This window comes from Alosa pseudoharengus, unplaced genomic scaffold (genome assembly GCF_046254945.1).
Source record: "Alosa pseudoharengus isolate Yale_2024_CS ecotype anadromous, Long Island Sound unplaced genomic scaffold, YU_APseudo_1.1 YU_APseudo_1.1_scf_11, whole genome shotgun sequence".
Classification (NCBI taxonomy): domain Eukaryota; kingdom Metazoa; phylum Chordata; class Actinopteri; order Clupeiformes; family Clupeidae; genus Alosa; species Alosa pseudoharengus.
The window spans coordinates 18,816,470-18,828,926 of NW_027468576.1; the positions used below are offsets into that span (position 1 = coordinate 18,816,470).

A 12,457-nucleotide genomic window follows, 5' to 3' on the forward strand; every position below is an offset into this window, starting at 1 on the left:
GAATGGGCTGTCAAAAATGCATCATCACACCATATACTATTGTAGCAGGCTAAACTTAGGCTATGCCCAGGCATATTACATATATATATATATATATATATATATATATATATATAGCTTTACTTATAGATATTTATTAATTTAATATATTTATAATATGTAGCCTATTTAGGCCTATCTCTTTAGTTGTATTCATTATTATTCATTTAGGTATTAAGTTTCATACAGGACATAGGTGAAATCTTCAGACCTGAAAAAGACAGAAGGAATTATTAGGACAGCAAAATATTATTCCTCTACAACTTTGCCATACCCTGAGAATGATAGCACCAGCAGTTGTCTTCAATGCCAATCCCATTTCTGCAGTATATGATGCATAGGTTAATTAATTACCAGGAAGAAGTTGTCTCTTTTGATTGTTGGATGATGTAGACATGTATCTGATTAACGACCTAATGATAATCCCTGAGAATGGTCATAGTCTAAACAAAGAGATAAACTAGTCCTATTCTAAAAATGTTAACCTACAATATAGGCCTGATTATGCTCAGTCAAAAAGCCTGACATTGATGCAACAGAGTAATAAATAGTGGGAGGCCTTTAAACTCAGATTATTTATAACTGTTGTGCATGGGATTCACATAACAGAATATACAAAGTTATAAACTCATGAAACTCAGGCTTGCAACCACAGACAACACCCTTACCACCCATAGCCCTAGTCTGCAATATTGTTCTGCTTAATGCGAACAATTGATAGCCTATCACCAATTTATTAGAAACCAAACAGAGCGAAATATGTAGGCTAGTGGCAGCAGGATTATCAGACAGACAGGCCTACCAGAAGAGTGTCTGTACTTTACTACGTTTTGACGAATCTGCCGAAGTTGTTGTTCAGATAGCTGTCAAACCTCACCCTGACTTCACTACTCTGCTCTGCTCCTGTGCGTCCATGTCCTTGTCAGTGAATGGGGGCTGGTAGAGAGACTGGTCCGGTGATTTCGTAGCAGTTTTTGCTGTATTTATCAGAATCGGTAACTAGCTTAGTTTATTTTGTTGTACAATGGCTGCCAAGATTTTACCTGTTGTCAAGTAAGTGTACAATAATTGTCTTTTTTGTGTGTAGGCAACGTTAACTTTAGCTAGCTAACGCTAACGTTAGTTAACAAGCTGTCAAGGTGTTTCTCGATAACCTAGCGATAACTCTCTATGTTAATCATAGAAAATATTGCAACACCAAAGTGCATTTAGTACCTTTATTTATGTGTTGAAGATAAGTAAAGCGTTCGTAAATAAACTCGTAGGTTAAAGGCTACGTAGCTTAGCTAACGTTACTCAAGTTAATGTTACTGGCCTAACATAGACCATAACGTTAGAGAAAGCTCGAGATATGTTAGCAAGCCATCCAGCTAGATAATGTAGCTCACAGATCACGTTAACGTTAGGTTGGTCGCTGCTCAAGATTGCAGCTAGTCACAATACGTGCACACTGCATGAATACTGCCTAAAAATAGGCAGTGCAGCTAGGTACAGATGTTATCCAAAGTGAATGTCTGAGTGCAGTGTCTGGTTGAAATGTCTTAGGTTAGTTATCACAACATTACTGTTGCATAGAAGCACCGAAGCTAAGTAGCCTAATTGTGTGCTGGTGTTGTCAAGCTGCTATTCTTGTAGGCATAATGTAAAAAATACGTAACGTTAGCGTTATAACATCATAAACTGATGATGTTGTCTACCAAAGTTGCTGGCATGCGAAAAATAACTTTATCCATGTACATCCCAGGCTTGCTACAAAGGTGACCATTGCTGGTGGAGCTATCTATGTTGCGTATGATTCTGGCCTGCTGGGAGGTAGTGAGGAGGGTTCAGTCGTCCTCGCTAAGGCCAAAGCTGCCATCCCTCCTGCAGTAGACGAATGGATGAAGTACTTTGGACTTGAGGTAAAAAGGCATAGGTCTAATGGTTTACAAGATGTTTTAGTGGGTATGGGAGAAAGGGGACCGAATTGGCCAGCCATGGCATCTTTCACCCACCCATCAATTGCCATTTGATAGGCAAATAGGACTCCAATAGGGGCAGGACATACAATCCAATGGCAATTCCATATTTTGATGAGAATGCATCCCTAACCCACAGAAATAGGCACAAGAAACCATTTACATGGTTATTACATACATGTAGCTCATTCATCTAATGACTGTTTATTCATTTAATTAAGTTCTCAGGTACTTACTACCAGATTATAAGGATGAGATGATGAAGCTGAAAATTATGTAAATGAATGAATTTCTGGAAATTCATTCATTTCTCAAAGTCAAGTCAATTTACTTGCCAAAATACATTAATATATATTTCCACACAGAATTGGTTATTAGCTTTACTGATTGCTTGAGTTGTTGTGGTTAGTACAACTTTGTTTATTCAATGCCCATTTACTCATCTCCCACTCTAAAAAATTAAAAGATTCTTGAACACTACACGGCTGCTCTGTAATATTTGGTCGTATATTGTACCATTCATTATATAGTAAGTCATGGAAATTCTTTTTTTTTTGTCAAGGAAAAGTCATGGAATTTTACATTTGACTTGGAGTGGAAACACTGTGTGTAAAATGTAATAAAAAACAGAATCAGTGATCATCTGCAAATCACAAACCTATATTTAGTTGCAAAACGTTCATAGACAACATATCAAATGCTGAAACTTACAATTTGATGCTAGCAAAACAAACAAAAGATCTTGGAATGAAATTATCTATGAAAATCCAATTGCTGAAGACTTATCTTAAGTCTTATCCAATAATTACTCAGAAATGGGGATTTAAACATGAAACACTGTCATTGTGACCATCCAGACAGCACCACTTACACTAATTGGTGTCTGAAGTGGCTTTTGATTTTTGAACTTTGATTATCAGTACTGAGCAATGTTTCATAGTTAAAAACGTTTGTTAAATACATGTTAACACGTCTCTTCAGGGGGGTCATAAAATCAGTAAACCAATTATTTACTATTTAACAAAAGTTTTTAATTTAGGGCTGTGCATGAATAATCAAATATCCAGACATTCCAGAATATTCCTCTCTGGCTATCAAGACTCTTGAAATGTGGATGGTTTGCTGAATGGACACAGAATTGTTCATTTAGAGCGAGATGGTATTCATTCACAGTAAATTCTCACCTTCCTAATAGTTTTCCCATATATTGTAGTCTGGTATCCACCCGAAGAGATTTTATGTTGTGGATGTGTTGATTTCCCTACTTTTGTACCATACTAACAAGCCTCATTTCTCCCTTGGGTTCAGTTGCCTACGCCACCTAAAATAGAGTTCTCTCCACTTCAAGCTTGGAACTCAGGTGAGTGTTTCTCACACTTGGTCATGCTTTCAGTTTATGTGCCATTCTGTGAGCTGTGTGGTTTTCACATTTTCAAATCTTGTCCCTCTTTGTTTGTAGGAGTACAGAAGTCTATCCATGCACTCTCCGTAGCTCCAACCAGAGCAACCGAATACACCAGCCAAGGCGTGCAATACCTGAAAGATCTCACCAAGTGAAGACTGTATTTTCCCTCTGACACTCGTTCAGGTTCTTTTTGCTCAAGCTTATTGAGTTATATTACCATTCAGAAAGCCCCGTCCCCTTTCAGTCAATACAGTGTACAAGAAGTGACTTATTTATAATTGAATTCATTGGATACTTCTCTACTGGGATTAGATGAATACAAAATTCTCTACAGTATTTGCTCACAATTTGCCTTGGGGGAAATTGAAGATAAACACAAAAATGCTAAAGACCCCTAAGTTTATGAGGCAGTCATTTATTTAAATCCACATGTTTGTCGTGAATTTTGTCTTCACAGTTTTGTTTATCAGGGAAGGTTCAGTGGTACAGTATGTTTGCTGTATTCTAACTCGGACTTGGCTATATCTCCCAACCAAAACACATCTTTTTTTACAGCAAAAAACAACTCTATTTTGTAAATAACCAGCTAGCTCTTATTTTCATGATTAATAAACTTTATCATGTCACATGGTGTAACATGAGTTGTTCTTTAAACACTGAAAAAACAACGTCTGCGGAAGAAAATGACAATAAAGAGATATTAATTAGTCAGAAAGGTCCAAGAACATTTATTATCATTTTAAGACCCTCTAAAGAGTTTTTTTACCTTTTAAAATAATTTCAAAAATCATTTCGATGCCACATACTCTTAATAGGGTGAACAGCACTTCCGCCACACTGTGAGCAGGTCTTATCGCTTGTAAAACAGCCATCAGAAGTTGGGTGCTCGGGTAGAAACACTGCCCCCCTCCGACGTTGAAATGGAAAAGAGCTGCTATGCTACAGGAATTCGGAGATCTCTTTCTACAGACATGCTGTCGGTGCATTCCCACTATATTGTATCGGAGTTGTGTTCATACGTTGTTGCAAAAGACACATATTTAATATTTTTAATACTTTAATATTTCCTTTACTAGCAACAAACCAACGTTTTGGCCCTTAGGCCTTCATCAGTAAACATTTTGAAATAATTTGAAATGAAATGTTTTATTTAGGCAGCTTCAGTGTAGTTGAGTTACTGTCCTAAGCACTCCTGGCAAGGTTATTTAGTAATCCTACTAGCTTCACTAGCCTTACAACAGGTAGCCCATGAGGTAAGATGTTTTCTCTCTCCTTTTAGCAGCTCAATGATTTGGTATCTGAAAAACAACAGACTCCTCCTTGATTAAAAGATGCAACAACTTTTTATTGGACAGCCCTCTGAATTTTCTGCCAAATTCTCTCTGCCCGGATACAGAGAGATACAGAATGTCCTGTTCATAGCACTGTACAACATCATTAAGCTGTTGCAACACTAGAGGGCAATATTATTGTGCACAGCACACCAAGAGCACCAGACAAATAAATAATCCACTAGAACAGTTGGCAAATACATTTACACACGTTTGGGTCACCTGTAAATGTAGTACATAAAGCCACTTTATATTCCATTAGATTCAACTACAAAATATTTCCACTGTTTTCTCACCACTTGAGTCATCAGACATACTCCTAATGCCTACCCCGTGGATTACTGGCCAGCCACTCTAGTCATCAGACTGCCCCGGACATTATTATAGGTATTGGCTGTCTGTGACTCTAAGATGTGATGAAGATGAGAGCTTTTAAGCTGTTTTCACATATGAACTCTGGACATTGTCTGTAGTTTCACAACTGTCACACACAAAAGGAGGTTGGCCAAACTTGCATCCATCATGGGCAATACCTCTCATCCCCTGCACGAGACAGTAAGGACGCCAAGCCGATCCTTCAGCAACAGACTGCGCTACCACAGTTCCTTCATTCCGCCTGCTATTATTCTACAATACCACAGTGTTGAAACCCAGAGCAAATAGGTCCTGGATGTACATTATTGTATTCTAATCATGAATGTCAATTGGATGTGTGCAATATCCACTATGTACAATAACCATATTTATTTATTTATTTATTTATTTATTTATTTATTTATTTAGATCTACGGGTATGTGGAATATTAGGGCTACATGTATACATCATTTATGTATACATAAATTCTTCTTGATTATTTCTACTTTTTAATTTTTTATTTCAATGCTAGTTTCTTTCCTTGGCTGATGTAACAAATACATTTCCCTGGTCTGGGATCAGAAAAAGCCTTCTCTGTGTCAGATGCGCTCTCACCAGTGGTTTACATACGGTCACTTGGATGACGCAAGAGAGAGCCCACCCATGTCGCTGATCGCTTGTGGCCATTTCTGACTTGTGGTTACCTGTCTATGGAGATAAGCCTCAGAGTTTATAATTCGTCAGTGTCAAAATGACTGCTGACCGTTTGAATGATGGGATGAGGTTGGGGTGATGATGTGGTTGGCATTCAACAAACCCACTCTTGAGTTCTCTGTCTTGGGTCGTTTTGGAATGTGACGCAGGTCTTTGGTGTTACTCACAGGATGTAGTAGTAGTAGTGTGAACATTTAGTTTGTTCATTTAGTATCATTGTTTGACAAGTAGGAAAAAACAGGTAGTCATTGTCCTTCTATAGGTCTCAAAATGTGTTGGAGTGTAATTACATGAATGAAATTACAAGGTAAAGTACAAGGACTCTAAAACAATGCAGTGTTAATCTACCAATAAGTGTGCTTAAGCAGGATTTTAGGCATAAGGATTTTATTGGAAGTGCAAGAAACTTTCACTCATGGTGATTTTACTTTTTACACCATTTGACATATTTGTGAAACAGTTGAATGCCCAGAGAGATGGAGTATTTAGTGAGATGCGTGACACCTCTGATAACAAACGTAATCAGTGCATTAACTACTATAAGAAACTACTACTATAAGAACTATATAAACTACTATAATTTCCCCTGTGGATCAATAAAGTATCTATCTATCTATCTAAGAAATGTCAGGAGCACAGAAGGGATGTCAGGAGGGGTGTTGTAATTTAACTGCCTGTTGAGTTTAAATATCAAACAACTTTTTGTCAGAAGCCTGGATCTATACCTTCAAGAATGGACTTTGATGGTTTCATTAATCCAGGGCAAGAATTTTGAGATCTGAGTGTAGACATTGGGAACATTAGGATAGTTACAGTCTTGCCTGAGGTTGAATGAAACAATGCCAACTGCCACATTGTCACACACCAGTGGTCCCCCTGAATCACCCTGCAACATCAAATCAATGGAATTAGGCTTACAGGCAGATCTCCCTTGCCCCACACTATTATATGTAAGTACAATACTCCTTATATAAGTTTAAAGGATAGGATAACAGTAATCACTGATAAAAGGTAATGATATATAATTGTTTAAGAGGTATTTTATCTGAAAAGTTTCATTTAATGAATAACTGACGTACATTAAATAAAATAAAGGATGTTGAGAATGAAGAGTGTTTACAGTATTTCACAAGCTGAAGTATATTGTACTAATTGTTTATTATTGAAACACACTCCAGACAAAATACACTGATGTACAAACCTGGCAGGCCCCTTTCTTGGTTTCATATCCTCCAGCACACATGACCTTGGCTGGCAGAGTCACCTTTGCTTCCTTCCACACGTTTTTGCATTCCTCGGTGTCAATGGGCTTCACGTTTACAACCTGCAGATCCTCTGATGCCTTCTTGTTGCTGTTTGCAGTGGAACCCCAACCAGCAACTGAGCACTTTGTGGGTTGCTGAACTGGTTTGTCGTTTCTTGGGATATTAACTATTTTCACCCCTTTGCCTAATTTCACCTGTTTGACTAACTTCACATAGAAGAAAAATAAATATATTTTAGTACTTTCATTTTCTTGGTTTTGGCTTTGAAGAGCTAAAACTTTTAAAATGTTCAATTCCAACATTTCATATAAAAATGATAAATAATACCTTTAATAGCATTATGTCGTTTCCAGTCAAGGAGCTTTTGTATGATCCATGCTTAATCTTGCTGTCCACTTTGTGTTTTTTAACATTTCCCTTAATGCCATGTGTGCCAAGGACAACAGTCATCTCACCACTAAGCATAACAGAAAAAAGGCATCACAAATCTGCATCAGCAGCATCATTGGATGAATCATTGTATCTGCTGAAGGAATACTAACCTGAAGTCACAGTGTGCAGCCGTAAGAACGAAGTTGGGGTCAATGAGGAATCCTCCACACCTATGGGTGCCATCAATCTGCACCGATGCCATGTATTCCAAGGAACCATCTTTGGCTTTCTTACCATTGATGATTTCATCTTCTGACAAGGCTTAAATCATTCAACAGCGTAACGTGCATACCATAAGTAAACATGCAGTAAACTCGGCAATGGAATACATCGTCCATAAAAGTGTGTTTCGTTTTTTTTTGTCTGTACATGGGTTACCTGCATGTGCATTTGCTACCAAAGCGAGGAAGAGAAGTAGGCTGTGCTGGATACTCATGTTCTTGAGTGTAGTCTTTGTTCACTTTGATCTGTGCCAGCAGAGACACTCATATTTATACCAGTGAGACATCTGTGGTTTTCTTTCTCACAGAGCACTTACCTCGCAGAAGAGGCTCCTCTTTGAGTGACATGTAATGCTTGCCACTTGCCTTGCCTTAGCACCTATAAGCAGACTTATAAATATCTTAACCTTATTTACAATCAGAAGGTGTGTGTGTGTGTATATGTGTGTTTGTGTGGGGGGGGGTAGTCTGTATGGCGAACGCCTTCTCCATACAGACTACAGAACCCTGACCACCTCAGTCCATGAAACCACCAAGATCTCATGAAATCACATTTTGTGGTGATGGGCTGGGACCCTCTTCTCAGAAAGTTGCCGCCTCATTTCTCAGTAGAGCTGCAGAGAGCTGGTGACATTTACGCCATGATTAGTAAACGTAGCACAAGCACAAACCATACCATATCCTGCATGGGGCTGTGGGCTCTTACAAAGGAAGAGTCGCTGACCAGAAATTCAACACTTGTTTCCCACAAATGTATACTACTTCATGAGGCAAAGTATGTAATTGACTCCCTGGACTTTTGAAAAGACTGTGATCCAAAACTTATCTGCAGGCATTTACCAATCACCATCAATGCACAGTACGTCATAGTTGACAGCTGGCAGTAACTGGCACTGGCAGTAACTGACACCCTATCGTGCAACTGTCACATGCACACTGTGAACTGCAGTGTGAGAGTTAAAAAGATGTAGAGATGCTACATGTTACATTTGAATAGAATATCAATATATATATATAGTAAAATTAAATAGTTTAATATATGTTGCAATACTAATAATATGTGTATACTTCCCAATTGAAAATGTGGATTTATTTATGATTTGCATAGAGTGAACTGAATTATCTTGAATGTTAAAATAAATATATTTTTGTATTTAAAAGGAATCTTTGAGTTCATTTGGGGTGAGTCATTGAACTGTGGTCTAGCAATAACCTAAACCAATCTCCTCGGAACAGACTGTTCCCACACCAGCATAGGCTCCTTCCTTGTTGTGTGGGCTACAGAAAAGTGTACAGTAGTCGTGTGCAGCTGTGTGCACACACATACGTACTCATCTTCTACAGAGTATGGTGTGCGTGGCTCACCTGACCACGCTGACCATAGCAGTTTGCTGGAAATGTACACTAATAGGTCAAACTCTTGCAGATGTTCCAAATGTACGCCTGCATCTGCCTGGTGTGGGGGAGGGCAGGTGTCATCCTGGCCCCTCTGTCTCTACGTCCTCTGATCTCTTCATCCCACAGAAAACATTGTTGCTTTAGAATAGAACAGTAGAATAGGTCTTTATTGTCATTGTCACAGGTACAACAGAAGTGCTTTCCTGTCAATGCATCATTCATGAGTCTATAAAAATATAATTATGACCGCCGCTAGTGTAGCTAGCAAAGCGGTCATATAGGGATTGTCAAAGTTTTTTTCCACCGTCATCTGCTTCCTGAATTTTTGGCCAACGATACCCGGGACACCGAAACACTGGGGCACATGAAATTTGGTGGGTATGTAGCCCCACTAGACTTTTACCGGGGGCCACTCAAATGCTTTAATCCCCCGATCTTCAGTTAAGATGTTCAGAATTGTACTGTATGTGTATGATTAACCTGACATTCACTGGGGGTATGCCAAGTTTCGTAGAATTTCATCCATGGGGCGGGGGGGGGGGGGGGGGGTGGGGTCCAAAAAAATTAAGTTATGTGACACACACACACACACATGTACACGAGCACACATACACACACAGACAGAAACATACACATGTACACACACCCACACAAACACACACACACACACACACACAGGCACGCACATACTATCGGTATCGGCAATTATAACGGCCGATACATAATTACAAATTCAGTAGGATTAAAGGAAAACCGAATATTCTACGGTTTTGTCATAACTCCCTCTATGCATTTTAGCATTTAGAGTAGCTCTGAAACTGGGGGGCGAACACATTGCAGAGGGGGCGCCAGAGCGCGGATACTGTATCTCAATCACAAAATTAAACAATATTTCTATCCGGCGCCTACCATGGACTAGGCTGGGTGATCTGCCGGCGATTTCTTTTTAGATTTCTTAAAAGATTGAGCTTGGTTTGGTGAAAGCCAGACAAACCATGGACCTCACAGGTGCAAAATGCAGGGGAACTTGAATCAGCCTATATTTGCACAAACAATAACGGACAACAGCTCTTACGCCCGTTAAAATGTGTATGAACAGTCTAGTGACGCATTTCGTTTTAGACTACTGGTATTTATGCATTGACAATAAAGTTGAATATAATATGAACTAAAGATGACTAAATTCTTGCATATGTAGAAGAAGAAACATTCACAAAAATCCATGGCATGACCTCTCTTATTGATAGCTGTTGGAATGGAACTGACAGGGATTGTTTATTAATGAATAAATAAATAAATACAAATAAAACTGATACCTTCTGCTTTTCCCAAATACAATGTAGCCTGCAGGTGTATATGATCTTTCATCAGTCCAGTTGCAATGGATGAACTGTGATGAATGCCCTACTTGTGATTATTTAGAGATTTTAAAGGTTTTATAACAATGCTACAATTTTTTTGGCTACTGCTACAAATCTATTCACCTTTGCAGCACAAGTAGGCTACTTTCTGTGCAGCCCACACACACACAGGCATGCCAAACAAGCATACACAAAAGTTTCAAGAGTGGGGGATGGAGTAGAAGATGGAGACAAATTGATTAGTGTGTTTATTTTTTTTTGCGGAATGGATGTACAGGACTGAGCGGCGGTCATATTTTGTATGTACCGCTATGCAGTACATCTAGTTTATTATAGAAAGCACAAATCACATATACTCATTATACAACTGACAAGCATGCATGCATGATGGTTCAGCTATACAAAAACTATGCATTTACTCAAAATAAGAATCTTGCAAATCAAAACTGGGACCAGTTTTGTTTTTGATCCATGGCAGGAACTTTGAGATTTGAGTGTAAACAGCAGGAATGATCTGTCGATAGCTTTCATTCAGGTTGAATGATACTATACCCACAGCCAGGCCGTTGCACACCAATGGACCTCCTGAGTCTCCCTGGAACAAGAACATAAAATAATGTCAAATAAGATGCATCTCTGATATAAGGTTAAGCAACCCATATAATATTACTGAATTTTAGGTCATAAAAAGATGTATAAATGGCAAATAAATAGCTAATACTTGTCAGTTTAGCATACACACCAGACTCGGACCGTTCCTGTTGAACCCTATGGCACACATCACATTTTTAGGAAGTTTCTTGCTGATGTCGTTTTGATTCCACGCTGCCCGGCAGTTTTGGAAATCGATGACTTGAACCTGGACCACTTGGAGCTGACTTGAGGCTTCATTCGTACTTGTTTTACCCCAACCAGCGACCAAACACTTTGTGGCATTTTTCATCTTCATCTTGTCAGATGATGGGATTTTCACTGTTTTCACATCCTTGCCGATTTTCCCTGACAGCTTGAAATATAAGCAAAGGATTAAAGGATTAAACAGCATTCATGTCTACTCTGCATATTCACTTTTAGACATGACAAATGAGAGGCAGAACAGAGTGAAGACTGAGAGTCACTTCAGAGCCACAGAGTGACAGCACTGGTACATACCTTCAACAGCATGATGTCATTTCCAGTTATGACTTCTTTGTATGCTTCATGGATGATTTTGTCTTCTTTTCTGATATAGTATCGTTTGTTTTTCTCTGCTTTATGGATGTTGTGTGCCCCAAGAACAACACTCACCTTGCCAGTGAGCCTATAGATCACAAATCGAATATCAATAACTTCATCATTTCTTTAAAAGAAAGAAAAATATCATTCTTCTATGGTCCATCTTGTGATGTTACCTTTCTTTGCAGTGTGCTGCAGTCAGTACAAAGTTGGGCTTTATGACAAAGCCTCCACAGACATGCTTCCCATTGTTCTGCACTGATGCCATGTACTGCATGGCTTTAGCTGCTACTGTGCTCCCATTAATAATCTTCTCAGCATAACAACCTTTTAAAAAAATTAAGGAAAACAGGTGCAGCCTGTATGAATCAACTTGCTGTCAAAGGGCAACTAAGCAGGACTTGCTATCGAAGAGAAAATAGCCAGGATTTTAATTATCATTTGACTTACCATGCACGTGCAGAAGAAGCATTGTCAGAAGCATCAGGGGATAGTGCAAGGCGCACATGTCTCTGGTTCAGGGGTCGAGGGCAGTAGTGCAGGACTGCTGGGACGTACCTGGTTTTTACAAGCTGAAAGGCGTTTGTGGTTTTCTGTTCACAGGCAGCCTAGCGTATCATATTGATCGCTCGTGCCTGAAGACCGTTTCACACAGATGAGCTGTATCATAAGTTATTGTTGTCATTTTATATATGCTAAGTTTAGAGATGAGCCAAGGAGAAGAGGTGGAGGCTGAGGTTGAAGTTCAATTGAATAGTCATTG

General features: G+C 39.0%; 3 protein-coding genes across 3 annotated transcripts; 1 reads left to right on the forward strand and 2 right to left on the reverse strand.

Moving 5' to 3' along the window:
• Positions 1 to 926: 926 nt before the first annotated feature.
• On the forward strand, positions 927 to 4,028 carry micos13 (mitochondrial contact site and cristae organizing system subunit 13). Its single transcript, XM_076278247.1, has 4 exons — positions 927 to 1,092; positions 1,784 to 1,940; positions 3,306 to 3,357; positions 3,457 to 4,028. The coding sequence occupies exons 1-4, from the start codon at positions 1,064 to 1,066 to the stop codon at positions 3,552 to 3,554; spliced, it is 336 nt and encodes a 111-aa protein (XP_076134362.1). The 5' UTR covers positions 927 to 1,063; the 3' UTR covers positions 3,555 to 4,028.
• A 2,144-nt stretch (positions 4,029 to 6,172) lies between these two features.
• LOC143116889 (mast cell protease 1A) lies at positions 6,173 to 8,039 on the reverse strand. The gene is made up of 5 exons (XM_076278250.1): positions 7,878 to 8,039; positions 7,610 to 7,760; positions 7,395 to 7,524; positions 7,004 to 7,273; positions 6,173 to 6,688 (listed from the first exon to the last, which is right to left on the reverse strand). Exons 1-5 carry the CDS (start codon positions 7,933 to 7,935, stop codon positions 6,530 to 6,532), a joined length of 768 nt encoding a protein of 255 aa, XP_076134365.1. The 5' UTR covers positions 7,936 to 8,039; the 3' UTR covers positions 6,173 to 6,529.
• Positions 8,040 to 10,734: 2,695 nt separating this feature from the next.
• Positions 10,735 to 12,295, reverse strand: LOC143116887 (granzyme G-like). The gene is made up of 5 exons (XM_076278249.1): positions 12,145 to 12,295; positions 11,871 to 12,021; positions 11,632 to 11,779; positions 11,222 to 11,485; positions 10,735 to 11,074 (listed from the first exon to the last, which is right to left on the reverse strand). The coding sequence occupies exons 1-5, from the start codon at positions 12,200 to 12,202 to the stop codon at positions 10,895 to 10,897; spliced, it is 801 nt and encodes a 266-aa protein (XP_076134364.1). The 5' UTR covers positions 12,203 to 12,295; the 3' UTR covers positions 10,735 to 10,894.
• Positions 12,296 to 12,457: the final 162 nt, after the last annotated feature.